This window comes from Betta splendens, chromosome 24 (assembly GCF_900634795.4).
Source record: "Betta splendens chromosome 24, fBetSpl5.4, whole genome shotgun sequence".
In the NCBI taxonomy this organism is placed as follows: Eukaryota; Metazoa; Chordata; class Actinopteri; order Anabantiformes; family Osphronemidae; genus Betta; species Betta splendens.
This window is the reverse complement of record NC_040901.2, coordinates 9,980,449-9,995,474: the sequence shown is the minus strand read 5'-3', so window position 1 is coordinate 9,995,474 and position 15,026 is coordinate 9,980,449. Positions and strand designations below refer to the sequence as shown.

The window sequence follows — 15,026 nt, the reverse complement described above, 5'->3', positions numbered from 1 at the left end:
TATCTTCAAAGTATTTTGAATCTATGGCTTCTAATTCTTTATTGATATGTCATACAGCTAGATTACAGGAAAACTCTTGACAGACACTGCAAAACATAGGAAGCACTAGGTTAGAGAAGGTTAGCACACTCAACCTTATGGCACTTAGCTGTCTGCACAAGATATAGCTCCATGTAATCCACAATGCAAGATATAGGAATGTTCATCAGTAACAGATTTTTACACCAATTGCCAAATACTTATTAGTTATCAACACCAACTGTTAGACCTTGCTCTACATTAAAGCATTCTAAAACACAGTTTTAAGCTGCATTCTTACAACTCCCAGCTGCAGAATGGCACCTATTTAGCACTCGTTTATTTAATGGTACATAATTTGCATAATTTAAAATCCTTTAGATCACATGCTGTAAAGCTAAAACCTGAGGAGGGCTGAATTAAGTGTTCACAGTGAGAATGGCACTGACAATTTAACATAACACTCACTTTTAAAAGTACAGCAATTCTAATCATCTGGGTGAACTTTAAGTTATACTATATCCTGTAGTGTAAACAATTTCGTCTTCAGTATCCCTTATCAACTTTAAAATGGATTGAATCCTCATCTTAAACCCTCTCGACACACATGGCGATGCCCATCCCACCTCCAATACAGAGGGATGCCACACCCTTATGTCCTCCAGTCCTCTGGAGAGCGTGCAGCAGGGTCACCAGCACTCTGCAGCCAGACATGCCGATAGGATGACCCAGAGAAATGGCACCGCCACTCACATTCACCTAAGACGACGGCAAAAAGGGTAACTAACGCCAGTCACTCTTCAGTTGTGTGGTGATCTCCAGTTTCTGATAATTTAGTAAATTAAAATGTAAAAACTCACAAGATACATGAGACTTACTTTGTCGACATTCAGACCAAGCTCCTTGACCACTGCAATAGACTGTGCAGCGAAGGCTTCATTGATCTCAAACAAGTCGACCTGGTCCAGCTGCCATCCGGCTTTCTCGACCTAATACAGTAATGTAAAATAAGCAGGATCATTCTCTCACGTGTTACATGTAAGGATTGATCATTTCTCACCGCTTTCCTAATGGCTGGTATTGGTCCAGTTCCCATGATTGATGGGTCAAGGCCAGCTTGAGCCCATGAGACAATTCTGGCCATTGGTTTGATACCACGCCTCACAGCCTCTGACTGGCTCATCAACACAGTTGCTGCTGCTCCATCATTTATACCTGAAATAATGAGATCAAATTAGCTTTCTATATGATGATCATCACCTTATCCAAAACCAAATCCCAAACCTGAAGCATTTCCAGCAGTGACGGTCCCACTGCCGTCCTTGATGAAGCAGGGTTTAAGTTTGGACATGCTGTCCATGTTGCTACCATGACGAGGAAACTCGTCCACTTTCACCTCAACTGGACCTAAAACGGAGAGAAGTGTTTGATGGCGTGTACACACTAAAAGCATGTCTCTGGATAGTCAAAATGCCTCTTGCCTTTTCTGGATGGCACCAGGACGGCAACAATCTCTTGGTCAAAGTGTCCTGCTTTCTGCGCAGCCTCCGTCCTGTTCTGAGACTGGACCGCAAACCGGTCCTGCTCCTCCCGACTGACAGCCCACTGTTTTGCCACATTCTCCGCTTGAAAATATAAAAGTAGACAAAATTTTACTAAACAATATCAATTGAGTTGTCACTATATTGTCCACCAGTAGTGCTGTAAATAGACAGCAACCTGTGATGCCCATGTGGTAGCTATGAAAGGCATCTGTAAGGCCATCAGCCACCATGGAGTCCTGCAGCGATGCATCACCCATTTTTACTCCTGCTCTCATTTGCACTGTGTGAGGAGCCTAATGAGACAATGACAAAAACTTCATTCCTTTAGTTATTTCCACTTTTTTCAATTTCAATTCAATTGAATTCAATCTCATTAGTGGATAATTCTGGGAATTACAGTATGCATTATGTTGAAGTCAACAGACTACCTAGACTTCACAACCTACCCTGCTCATACTCTCCATCCCTCCTGCCACCACCACAGTGGACTCGCCCGTCTGAATTGACTGAGCTCCCAGACACACAGCCTTCAGCCCCGAGCCACACACCATCTGGCAGCTCCATGCTGGGACAAGGTAGGGGATACCCGCCCCAACGCTGGCCCGACGGGCTGGGTTTTGGCCGGTACCTGAGGTAAATGCAAATAAACAACGCCCATGAGAAAATTCAAAATGAGTGGTGGATTTATCTATTGCAACCAATTAAACCAGGCTCCACCAACACTTCTTTACCTGCTGTTAGGACGTGTCCCATGATCACCTCAGAGACCTCATCTGGCTTCACAGCAGCTCGCTTTAGGACCTCTGTGATCACCACTGAGCACAGGTCATGAAGAGGCACCACAGACAGAGCACCGTTCAAAGACCCTGAGGAAAAACAGAGGACGTTAAAGACAGTCATACTATATTATTATTATTATTACTACTATTATAATCTATTATAATATGGACTTATATTAACTGATGGTAAAGTCAAGACATTAATAACTATTTCCAACTGCACATTTACCCTCAAGGGCAATGTTATTCGTTGACAAATTAATTTTAGCATCACATAAATGCAAATCATGCTTCAATCAATTCGACCTTTTATTTTGTTTAGCAGTTTAGCAATCAGTGGCGTTCCCGTCAAATTAAACCTAGCTGGACACGATGAACATGTTGCAGGCAGCCAATAGCAGAAAGCTCGTGCTTCGTGGCCCTATGACCAGCTGGCCAATCAGCGGCTAGGGAGTGCTTTGGACTTGTTGGCCAACCAATCATAGCTCAGCAACACTCGACGTATTTAATTGATCGACGTCAACCACAAATTAAAAAAGGTAGATTTACCACAAAAGGAAGCGCTAAACAGTTACAAAACCATAAGTGTTCACCTAGTTTTAGTGGAGCCAGCAGTCAGCAACAGAAAGATAGCATTAGAAGCGTAAATACATTGTGATGACTACGTGCTACTTTAAGTACACGACTTTACCGACTGGTGTCCGTGCAGCAGAAACGATGACAACAGGTTCGGTGTTCATGTTGTTTCACGACTAGTGTCACACAACGACTTGATTCAAAGTGCTGATCCCGACCCACTCTGTCCACACTGCACCGCGACGTTGACACCACCTCCTGTCACTTCTACAATGAATGGGAGATGTCCGCCTGCAGCAGACAGTAAACGCACCACAGCGCCACCATGCGTCGTGGAGGAGCAGGGATGAAAGGCATTTAAACCTTTAGTTAGTTCTCCTAGTGTTTATTTTCAATTATACTGTTACAGTTACAGGCACAATTAGCCATTTAATTTAAAGCCATATTACACATTCGTTTCGCTAAATCATCAGATTTTATGTTTCCACTCTAATATACTAACAACCACTTCCACCCATGTAGTATTAAAAATCTTTATTGATATTTGGTCAGTACATGAAAAGGACTCACGTCAGAATAATATGAACAATGCATATAAACTACTCACAATTCAACAGAAGCTCCTGAACAAATTTTTTTGTTAATGAAAAATTAAAACTGTTTAAAAAAACACAGGCCAACATCTAAAAAAACATGACCCTCTTGAATTTGTGAAGCTACTGCAAGTGATTTTACTGACTTCAGACAGTGAGTTACAACACCAGATGCCTGATTTTAGTGTCAAGAGCTCAAACAAGAACAGCATAGACACGCTTAAATAAACAGCAGAATGACACATACCATTTTAATCATACAACCACGCAGGTCAGGTGTGACATTAACCACGTCTCCATTTAGCAACACAAATTTGACAGAGGTTTCACTAGAGGCAGGGGAGGGTGAAAACATAAATGCATTGACAGTGGTGCCATTACAGACTATGTACTTGTTGCCTTGTGTACTGTATAAAATTAAAAAACAAAATTTACGTGTCATAGTACATTACAAAGCTGCACTGTCACTTGTGCTGGAGTCCAGGCCGTTCTGAGCATGACGTGACCCTGCAGTCCTGGTGCCCTTGGTCACGTGGGCAGCCTTATCCTCATGAGGGTCAGTGGTGGAGTCCGTGTCATTCGAGTGCTGAGTCAAAGATGTCTCGCTGCCTGTGGGAGAGTCCACGCTCTCATAACCTGCACTCAGCTGGGTCCCGAATCCCACAGGTCCTCCAACTCTTCCTGTTGCAGTCTGAGTCCCTGATGCCTCCTCCGAGTGGTTCGACAGCTTAGTCTCAGCTTCACCAGGACTGGAGACCATGGGGGACATGGGAAAGTCTTCCTCTGTGCTGCTGACCTCCCGATACAGGCTGGGTGTAGTAGTCTCACTTCTCTGGGATGAGTTGCCATTGCTTGGTCCGTTGGAGACCCTGCTGTAGTCTTTGCCAATTGGCTCAGAGGGTGCGCTTGCCTGCTCAGGCTGGTTGGATGGTTCCGCTAAAGAGCCTGAATCATTGGGTGAAGTCCTGCTGGGTCCTGGTCCGGCCAAAGTTTGAGTTTGAGACAACTGCTGGCGGGTGTCTTTAAGCTGCTGCTGCAGGACAAGGATGGTGCTCTGCATTCCCTCTACCTCCTCGTCTAACTGGATAATAAAGTCATTCAGCTCTAAATGTGTTGGAGGTCAGCAACAGAGACAAAGCAAGTCTTAAGTCAATCAGTAGCTTTATGGAATTTGCACATACATAATGTGAAAAAAGAGAAGGCTGTTCTCACCATCTTGGCTGCTTTTTAGCTCCTCGCTGTACTTCTTCTGCAAGGCCAACTCAGCTTCCAGCTGGGCGATGCGTCCCTGTGACAGCTGCCTGCCCAACTCCTGGTTTTCCTGAATCAGCATTCGACACTTGGCCATCAGCTTCTTCCCCGTTTGGCTGTAAGGGAAACAAGTCTCACATCACACTGTGAACCAGGAGACAAAGAGGAGAGATGCTGCTCCAATTTCATGAACGTGTTAACCAGCCATTCCTCATTACAACAAAATTGTCATTATGTCTATTCCACTGCAGTATATATAACTTTACCAAGGCACTGACAGTTTGTACAAATAAAAAGGTAAATTATCCTTCTGTCAAAAGTACTAAAGTGCAAAACAGCTTTAACTGTTAAAAATGACATGTGGACAAGCAAAAATTAAGATTTATCACTAATGAGACTCTGCCAGGAAATCTATAATTTAAATTTCAATCTTTAACTACAAGTAAAAAATTAATCTGCAGAACGGAACCACTACCTTTTATGTTTACCACTTTAAATAGACAGGAGCAATTGTTTCAAGAGTAAAAAGTAAAACCAGTTATGGTCCTGCTTTCTCAAACTTTACCACAGGTGAGAAAATCCTCCAACATTCCAGTACTTCTTTTTCTTTACATTAGGAATTGTTGTATTCATGTTTTGAGAACCCTAATTATGAAGGCTGAAAGATGATACACAAGATACACACAAATTATTTTAAATAAGTAACCACTACCTGTAAATCCCTATAGAAGCAATATCGCCAGTAGACTTTTAAATATGAAAAATATTTATACAAAAGCCAGCTAATTATTCAGCATCTGTACCATGAGAAATCATTACACTGTGGGTAATAAAAACCGGCCAGAAAACTCAGCAAACTCCACCTATGTTCCTCTTTGACAACTGCAATAATGCACTTTTTAGTTTACTCGTAAAAAGCGTAGTCCAAAACTTTAGCACAAGGTCTAAACCATTAACTTCACCTAGATACTTTTAGCTTTCAACAGGCTGTGTATACTGCTAGCGTAAATCTCACCAGCTCCGGTGAGAGTTGTGAGAAACAACTTGTTTTTAAAAAGAGAACCCCGACAAATTCGAGTCAAGTCTAAGTGTAAATAGCTGAAGGAGAGATGATGAGGTCAATCACAAAAATACAGTACAATAAATACATCGTCATCAACTCAGAACATGACTTGACATTTGCATTCACAACTTGAAAACACGACTTCAAAACACCTACAGCAATGTGTTTCAGCATATTAAAGGAATTAGGCAAAGCTTAATTTATTTTTACGGTGCAAATACTTTTAGCGTGAGTGTAAACAAAGCCAATAATGCCTCGTCTGACAAACACACACTGCAGTAAGTGTTTGTTTCAGAGCAACAAGAAGATATCAAATTAAATACCCATAAAAAATAAACAAGTAAAAAAATAAAACATGTAAATACACTCTACCGTGAATGGGCCCACGTTCAGAGACACAGATGACTGGCCTCTTGTGCCTGAGCCTAGTCCCTTGTGGACCGAGGATCTGGCTCCGCTCACAGTCTTATGACTTCTAGTGGCTCTTCCCCTCCAAAGTCTTACTTTTAAATCCTAGAACTGTCCTCGTGTTACTGCTGTATCTAGACTGTCCAAAATGCCCTTGTTTGCCAGGCAAACTAGCAGGTATGTGTGTGGTGTGATCCACAGTTAAATGTCTTTAAAAACCAAGTAATGGAATCGTCTTTAAATGTTCAGTGGCTGTTTTAGGCTAGGGATGCTCCCTGCCTGACTCAATCTCCACCATACCCCCAAATTTAATGTGAGCTGGTTTGAGCTGAGGGGGCAGTGAGGGCATATCCATGTAGGGAACAGAGTGACCACCTCTTCAGGAACAGTCCGGACTCCTTCAGGCCCTTGGACGTTGAGGGGATACGAGGGGAGAGAGCTGAAACACAAGTGTCACCTGACCAAACTGTCTTTTCTCTTAATCTTATGTGATATGTAGCTGCACAGTGCAACAGTACAAAAACAGGTTTGTTTTGCAGTGACTGGCTTTCTGTAAAGTCTGAGTCTCGTGGTGAGTACAGCATTTGTCAGCCTTCCCCCCCACCATTGTTCCTGCATGCCTGCAGTGAGCGTGAGGGTGGGGGGCAACGAGGAAGTCTTGACTTTTTTGAGGGGGGAGTTATTTTGATTGTCTTTACCTATCAGGTGTAAATTTCCAGGCACTCAGTTCATTTTGGGCCTGCTCCAGTTTGTCTTTAGTCTGTTCCAGTTCAGTCTTCATTTTGAGGAAAAACAAGTTGATGGCTGGGTCCACCATGGATGACCGCAGTTGGGCTGCACTCGGCTGCTGGACTTGCTTGAGGTACTGGATTTGGGTCTGCAGGACAAATGAAACAGGTTTTAGCAACAAGTGAAGTTATCATAAAGAAGTTGTTTTTAGTGACAGTGCAAAATCCTTAAATTTGACTCCAATGTCTGCGCTTTAAAATTGTTAGTGAAAAACCTCAATATTTGATCAAAACATACAGGGTCACAAGAGATGATTAGATTGAGAAACATTTTTGCATGTTAACTTTTCTGAACAATACCAAAACTTAAAACGTGACTACAACACTAATTACAATTAATCACATTTTTAAAATTACACCAAACTCTTGAGTCTACACAATTTAATGTTATATTTCACAAACATTAGACGTCCATCACTTTTGTGGACACACCAAGCAAAGATTGTTTTAGATTTTGGTCAAAGTCAAAGCAACAACAAAACTATTATGGCTAAATAGTCTAAAGAAAAATGACTTGCTAGAAAAGCTTGAAAACATTTTTAACCTCAAACTGGCAGTGTTAGTATTAGCTGCCCTCTAAGAATGGCACATGATGCTATAAAGCCACTGGGTGATCCACTTAGTTGTTTAACATTCCTTACTTAAGACAATTTCTTTAGTATACACATACTCAACAGCAGACGTTCAACCACCAATCAATTCCAGAAATTAAATGTAATATTGAGAAGAATACTAATTAATTGGTTGCTGTCTCATTTGGGGTTTGTGGGAACTAAACACCAAAAAAAGACTAAGACATATGGAACGCATCAGTTTAGAGAAGCTCTAAGAGATGCTAGACAAAACCTCAAGGGGGATTGACACATACCGTGCACTCCTGCATTTCCTGTTCCTTAGTGGCAAGTCGCATGACCAAGATGTTCTCCCTGCGTGCAGACTCCTGCTGCTGCTGCTTGAGCTTCTCCTCAGACTCCTTCAGTCCTGTTACATCATTGGCTAAAGCAGTGAAGCAAAGGGGCAAACACATCAGTAAAATATTCTCTTTTGACAAGCCCTTAAATACAGCGGCTTACTGGCAAGAGAAATAGTGCAATTTTGCATTTATGCAACAGTAGATGTACTTACAACATAAATCTGCATATTTGGCCTCCAGGACTTGGACATAGGCTTCATGCTGTTTCCACCTAAGAGAAGCAGAACACGCGTCAACATTAACTGTTCCACTTAGAAATATCTGGTTTCACTACAACATCATGTATCTCCAGCAGTCGAGCTGTTACCTACCTTGTGCACAACTCCTCTCTAGTCAGGGTCTTCATGTCAGATTCACTGAGGCGAACCTGTATTTAAAGAAAACAAAGGGCTGGTTAGATAAAAACACCAATGTGTGTGTGTGTGTGTGTGTGTGTGTGTGTGTGTGTGTGTGTGTGTGTGTTGGGGGGGTGGGGGGTATGTGTTAAATAATATTGTCCTAGCTAGGAGGAATAACACTCACCTTTTTGGGTAGAGGCTCCTCGTTGGTCATGGTGAGTCCTATAAGTAAGTTTAAAAAAGTGCCATTAATTGCAGGCTAAAAGAAACTGCATCCTCTTTAGCTGTAACACGTTGTTCACACGTACAAGTAAACCATGACAACTTTTCTAAAATGCTCCAAGTGCAGTGGCCTCGGGCAGGCAAATATAGCTGCGAGCGGCGACCAAGTCACCCACGTAGCCGTAAAAACAAAAAGTTAACATCAGTGGTGAATGGGAGCTGCTGTTTGGCCCGACGTTAGCGGCGTGAGGCAACAAGCAATGACTAATGTTAGCACGCCAGAAAACATGCTAGCGCGACCAAGGTGAACTCTAACTATCGGCTGATTTAATGGCCTTTAATCGGTTGGTAAACCAAATAAAGATTTTAAACGTGCATGCAGTGTTAAGTAAAAAAACACTGTATTGTGTTCAGCCTTACAGAATTAAATTCTTGGCTACTTTCGCCAATTTGTTATCACAAAATGGCGGTGAAGGAATGACTCCCTCCCTTCAAGCTCCTTTTCCTGAAACTAGCGGGCTCTTGGTTCCAGATATCAGGCCTTGAGTCGCTAAAAACACTTACCGGACCTGTATCTTTCGATGTTTCTGAAACCCTCGGCTTTGCTATGTATTTGTAAAAAGTCAATCTGCAACTACGTTAAGATTAGCGGTGGATTTATACGTAGTTGATTCGTTTGAGCGCATTCACCATCATCTTCCTCACCGACAGCGGGACAGAATGGCTGTGGCCGCGCCGCCGACGCTCTACCCCCTGCAGCAGAGAACGCCCAGAGATCTGGGGCAAAAAAACTGAGGTCTCACTCTGCGGAGACTTCCGGATTCTGAAATGTTGCTCAAGTATTTCAATTTGCTTTATACGATGAAATCGGTAGAATCAGTACTAATTAACGTTAGTGTTTGTTATGAAAATTTTAGGAATAGAAACTTTTGGCATCCTTCACGAAAAACATCTAGATCTGCACTGATGCTATGTTCACGCTGGTTTTAGTCGTGGAGTTATTCATCACTCAATATGGAGGATCTCTGGCATTGGCGTTCCTGTCATGTAAGAGACGTTCACGTGTTATTTGACGTTACTGTTATGTTTTGATAATTACGGAAAGTTGTGCGCTCCATGTTTATTTGCAGTGTTTGTTATTGTTATTACGTGTCTGTTTCAACAATTTTCATGTCTTTTTACACGTTTCCAATTATTCGAATTTGTGTATAGATATAACCACAATATAATGGGTTCTGCAAGAAACGCTGCTCTCATGTGACGTGTTGAATTTTATAAGGGCACTGAACGCCAATCAGACGGATGGGTTAAATGTGATGTAGGGAGGGATTAAATTCATACCACATGTTTAAATACATATAAAATTCCATAGGGGTTTAATCACAAACCTAATTACATGTTATCTATTACACTTTCTCGGAGGAGCTTTCATTTATCGCGACTGAGACTTAGCAAAGGCATTAGAACTCCCCTCTAATAATAATGGTACGTTCCACCGTGCTGTCGCGTTAAAATCGCACATTTCAAGGGCAGTTCGTTTCCCTAGTGCGCCTACTCTGTCCTGTTGAGTCTTATGAGCGAATCATGAATATGCTTTGCAGAGTTGGTCAGATACGCAGGTAACATTGATATCAGCTTTCAGTTTCATATCATTATAGGGTTTAAGCAATGCACAGTGAAGGAGGACTGCTGACTGCTGCTAGTAGTGGTTGTTCTTGAACTTGACACAATTTGCTCATGCTAAGCGTTAGCATGCTAACTTTATTTAGCACATCGGCTACATTAGCTTGTGGCGCACCAGTCAATGGTATGTTGTGGTAATAAAGTGTGGTAACGCATTGACTGAGCTTTCTGCGAAACGACTGCTTTTAAATTTGAACACATGTAAGTTTATAGCTAATTTGGCCCGAACTGTTTATATAATCACCTGCTTTACACTTAATCCACAGGCAGCATGGGTATTTTAAGACAGGTGCTCAAGCTGGTTGAGCGAGCTGTTACTGTTGCCTCTGCCTGACCTTGTGAATTATTATAGTACAAGTCATTTCAATAAGAGAAGCGTCACTGCCAGCAAAGCTATTGATCCCCTTGTAACATTCTTCCAGCTGGTGAACAAATTCCAGAACCTTTGGCTCGTAGAGTAATCATGCGTATTAAAGGCTTTATATTTAGTTTTTCTTCTCTTCTGTTTTTAGGTGTGCAGCCAGCCTCAGCCAAAGTCTAAACCAAGTATCTTCATCAAGGCAGAAGCACACGCTCCCCGATCTGACATATGACTATGGTGCCCTCGAGCCTTACATCAGTGCTGAGATAATGCAACTGCACCACAGCAAGCATCATGCCACATATGTTAACAATCTCAATGTCACAGAGGAGAAATATCAAGAGGCCCTTGCAAAAGGTATGTGCAATTTTAAAGTAACTTTGGTTGAGTGCTTTTGCTTATTAATACTACTTAAGATTGGCTTGCATGTTCAAAAATTTCTTGGATTGCTTGTAGCTGCTTGGATAAATCCAAGACACGTTTTTAATTTGGAATGTTCACTTGTATTGCAGGAGATGTAACGACCCAGGTTGCCCTCCAGCCTGCTCTGAGGTTTAATGGAGGAGGTCATATTAATCACACCATCTTTTGGACAAACCTCACTCCAAATGGTGGAAGCGAGCCTCAGGGTACATGTTAGAAATATGTGTAAAACACACCTAAATAATTCAGTATGTATGATGTATAGTTTTCATAATGAATGAAACTGGCTTAACTGCAAAAGGCTCATTTCAGTACTGTGGGTCTTAAATACCACCTTTGTGACTGTTTTGTAGGAGAGCTTATGGAGGCAATCAAGCGGGACTTTGGCTCTTTTCAAAAGCTGAAGGAGAGGATGTCTGCTGCTACGGTGGCAGTGCAGGGTTCAGGCTGGGGCTGGCTGGGCTATGAAAAAGAAAGCGGACGACTTCGTATAGCTGCTTGTGCAAACCAGGATCCCCTACAGGGAACAACAGGTCAGTGTGAAAACCATTATGCCACATGAATGCGGCATATAAAATGTCCTTTTAATTTTGAAATACAAATTTTCTTCCCCCTATCCTTGGTCCTCAGGTCTCATCCCTCTCCTTGGTATTGATGTGTGGGAACATGCCTACTACCTTCAGTATAAAAATGTGCGGCCAGACTACGTTAAAGCAATCTGGAATGTTATCAACTGGGAGAATGTGAGCGAGCGTCTCCAGACTGCCAAAAAGTAGAAAAGAACTCTCAAATAGCCCTTAAAACCCCTCTCACCATGCTCTGGACCTGGATCAAATAGTAGTTGCTAATAATTACGTTTTCCTTGCACAAATGGTATTCAAGCATACATCTGGTCAGTTGCATTAAAGCTGATTAAACTGACTTTAAAATTATTTCCATATTGAAATCCTATGTTCTTCCTGGAAAACATGCACAGGTTCCAGTAAAATATAAATTATTTGCAAATGCTTTTTGATCTCAGGTCAGCTTTCGACCATCAGACTTTTTGTGTCAAATGGCCGCTTCTCACATGAAGGCTGGCTTTTGTTAATCACACCCAAACTGCAACTGCTGTAGTAGGAGTCATACAGACCCATAGTGACCTGTGTCTTTGTCACATTGTTGCACTAATCCGACATTGCTGCAGCCCCTGTTTTTGATGTATTATAATAAAATTATAGAATTTCAATTGTCCATGCTTGTTTAATCATTCATTGGTTCCTTAAAATGTAATTTTAAACAAATGGTACTCTATAATAAAGTTAAGTATTACAAGTACCTTTTTTTTTAACCAATTTGGTAAGTTATGCAAGAAAAAAAAACGAAAAAAAAACTTTTTTCTGTAGTCTTATAAGCTTTGATATCATATGGAACTACATAAAAATATCAGTTTTCTTTCAGACATTTTTTTTCTGTCAAATTTGGCTTTAGTTCAATCAAAAGATTTGAATCTCAGTTGAAAGAACTATTTACTGAGAAACCATTCCCTTGCTCAAGAAGCAAATGTACCAGGAGTTTGCAAGGGCTTGTTTTTCTAGGACTTAGGCACAAACTAAGTTTTAACATTAACTCCCCATGCAATGTGGCTTCTGAGCTCCTCTTCCCAGAAGAGGGCAGTGTCTTCCAAGAATTACTGCTTGGAACGCTGCGTTTGCACATTTTCTCTGGGGAAAAAGCTTTATGAAATGTGTTTAAATCATTTGTGTATATGTTGGCTCATATCTGGACTTTAAATTAGCATTTTCATCAAGCAATTCATTGCACTCTGACATCTACAGTAGGAGTGTTTGTCATCTTGAATAAAAGATTGTGCCTTTTATAATATCTGCATCTATGCAAATTATTTCCACCTGGTCTATCACCTGCTCTCTTCCTGTCAGTAATTAGGACTGGCCAGTTTGCCCAGAGGTGATGTCACATTCCAGAGGCCTCTCTATTTACATTAAGTAGAGGTGAACTGATTATCAGCAGACATATGGTGGCCAGACTCCAGTCCTGTAAGTGGAATAATCCCTTTTATAATTATGTGTCAATCAGTTAATGAAATGTTATGAAAAGTTCTAAAATGAATGCTGTGTAACCTCTTCACTAAATGAATGCTGTGCATAATAATGATGACTGACTTATTTTCAGACTTGCAGTACAGTTGTAAAAACTACTGATGTAGCAGAAAGACAGTGGGAACGCAGCTAATGCCTGGCTGCTGTTGGAAAGAATAACACATCAGACTTATTAAAACCATAAATAAGCAAAGAAAGTAGTTTAATTTGGGAAACAAAAAGAGTCTCCATTTCTGAAACGATGGCATGTATGAATGTGGCCTACTTCTGCTCTGTAAAGGTTTGGCTGTGCCAGAAATTATTTCTCTTCCACAAGTCATAAAAACGATGGAACTCGCTCAGGATAGAGTTTCTTTAACCTCTGGGAGAGACCAGAGGAAAATACTGGGGAAATGTCTCAGACACTAAGTTTAACCCCTTGTGTAATTCGTCTTCCTTTTCTTCCCCTTCTTTCTGTTTCACTTGAGCTCTTTTCTTTACCTGGCAAAGAAATTCCCTCTTCGTGCACCATTCGGACAACTTGACTGCAAAGAGGTGCTCGCACGCGTCCGTCCGCGTGGTTTATCCCGTTCTCAGTTTCCACAAACCACCCGAGGAATGTCCATGTGATGAGGACACACGCAGATGACGTTTGGACACGGCGATCGGTTTTAGAAATACGTTTCAATCACGCCGTTTGTTTGAACTCCTGCAAACACACGCTGCTCTGCTGCGGTTTTCCAGTGAGTGCACACATGCATGCGAGGAGACTCACATGTGGCTTTGCTTGACATCATTATTTTGCTTGTCAGAGCCCACGGTGTGGAAGTGCGCCTCCATCCCGTGTTGTATTCTCCGTTTTACCGACTCTCAGATTTACGGCCTCAGTTGCCACACACAGATTTGACTTTTACTTGCATAACACTGTTACTGTTGGGCTGCGTGTCAAAGATAACTGTGGGACGGGACAGTAATGGGCCTGTATAGAAACCTGCAAAATTTTCCCACTGCCATTTCCTCTATCACTGGAGCCTTTTGCTGACAGATGTTTAAATGTTTGGATGGATTCAAGGTCAGTTAGTGTTTTGTGCCATCAAGTGAAAAGTAAATGAGTTCACCTGTCACTGCTGTACTGGTTCATAATACTAAGCGAGCAACGCCAATGCTAGTCATACGCCAGACATCTCTCCTCTGCCTTCCCACCTCCTAATGCTTTGTCATCACATCTCTGGGCTTCACTAAACGTCCTCAACGCTCCCACATTGTTCCATGTGAAGTGAGTCAGCTACAAAGGAGGTCACTGTCCCATTTGGCCTGGACTCATGATAAAAAAAAAAGAAGTGTTAACATTAGGAAGGTAAAAGTTTCCAGCGTTGGTCGACTGTTGTTCCTGGCGGAGAGAGTGACAGCAGTAAATTCAGGGCACCCGTTTGGGTCTGAGCCGGAGTCTGAGTGCCTTGGCAAGAGGAGACTCTGCAGCAGGCGCTGGATCCAGGAAGCAGACGTTTCAGTGGGTCTGAGGTTTGATACCCAAGCTTGACAGGCTGATTGATTCATTAACCGCCTCCTCAAACAATCAGAGTAGCCTATAGGTGTACACACAGTAGCCCATCATGTCATCAGCTCTGTATGTCATGGCTTTGCCGATCAAAAATGAACATTTCTCGACCTCAAAATCCCCCTTTGACCAAACTCGGGTCCTGAAGCAAAGAGAGAGGAAAAGATTATTTTAGCGAGAGGGTGTGAGTGTGTCTGGCTAATTCGTCGCAGTTGTGCAACAGTCACTAGCGAGTGCGAGGGCCTGTGGACACCGTTTAGACAGCAGTGCATGATAAATCACCCCGGGCCTGGGGTCATCTGGGTTTTTGTGGGATGGAGTCAAGCCTGACGAATCCTCGCGGCGATCGCTGGGTTTTCTTCTGGCAACA

The 15,026-nt window shown here is 42.1% G+C and overlaps 3 protein-coding genes across 4 annotated transcripts; 1 reads left to right on the top strand and 2 right to left on the bottom strand.

Moving 5' to 3' along the window:
• Positions 1–24: 24 nt before the first annotated feature.
• Positions 25–3,198, bottom strand: acat2 (acetyl-CoA acetyltransferase 2). Its single transcript, XM_029141077.3, has 9 exons — positions 3,033–3,198; positions 2,294–2,428; positions 2,009–2,190; positions 1,738–1,855; positions 1,500–1,643; positions 1,303–1,425; positions 1,079–1,233; positions 897–1,007; positions 25–777 (listed from the first exon to the last, which is right to left on the bottom strand). The coding sequence occupies exons 1-9, from the start codon at positions 3,079–3,081 to the stop codon at positions 607–609; spliced, it is 1,188 nt and encodes a 395-aa protein (XP_028996910.1). The 5' UTR covers positions 3,082–3,198; the 3' UTR covers positions 25–606.
• Positions 3,199–3,436: 238 nt separating this feature from the next.
• wtap (WT1 associated protein) lies at positions 3,437–9,291 on the bottom strand. 2 transcript variants are annotated; one of them, XM_029141076.3, is made up of 8 exons: positions 9,118–9,287; positions 8,516–8,553; positions 8,305–8,360; positions 8,146–8,204; positions 7,889–8,016; positions 6,931–7,109; positions 4,723–4,877; positions 3,437–4,614 (listed from the first exon to the last, which is right to left on the bottom strand). In XM_029141076.3, exons 2-8 carry the CDS (start codon positions 8,543–8,545, stop codon positions 3,959–3,961), a joined length of 1,263 nt encoding a protein of 420 aa, XP_028996909.1. In that variant the 5' UTR covers positions 8,546–8,553; positions 9,118–9,287; the 3' UTR covers positions 3,437–3,958. The 2 variants fall into 2 exon arrangements, 1 of the variants encoding a protein (XP_028996909.1); XR_003784629.3 differs by lacking the exon at positions 3,437–4,614 and having other exon boundaries at positions 4,738–4,877; positions 6,197–7,109; positions 9,118–9,291.
• A 734-nt stretch (positions 9,292–10,025) lies between these two features.
• sod2 (superoxide dismutase 2, mitochondrial) lies at positions 10,026–12,253 on the top strand. The gene is made up of 5 exons (XM_029141751.3): positions 10,026–10,172; positions 10,749–10,954; positions 11,110–11,226; positions 11,374–11,553; positions 11,651–12,253. Exons 1-5 carry the CDS (start codon positions 10,138–10,140, stop codon positions 11,794–11,796), a joined length of 684 nt encoding a protein of 227 aa, XP_028997584.1. The 5' UTR covers positions 10,026–10,137; the 3' UTR covers positions 11,797–12,253.
• Positions 12,254–15,026: the final 2,773 nt, after the last annotated feature.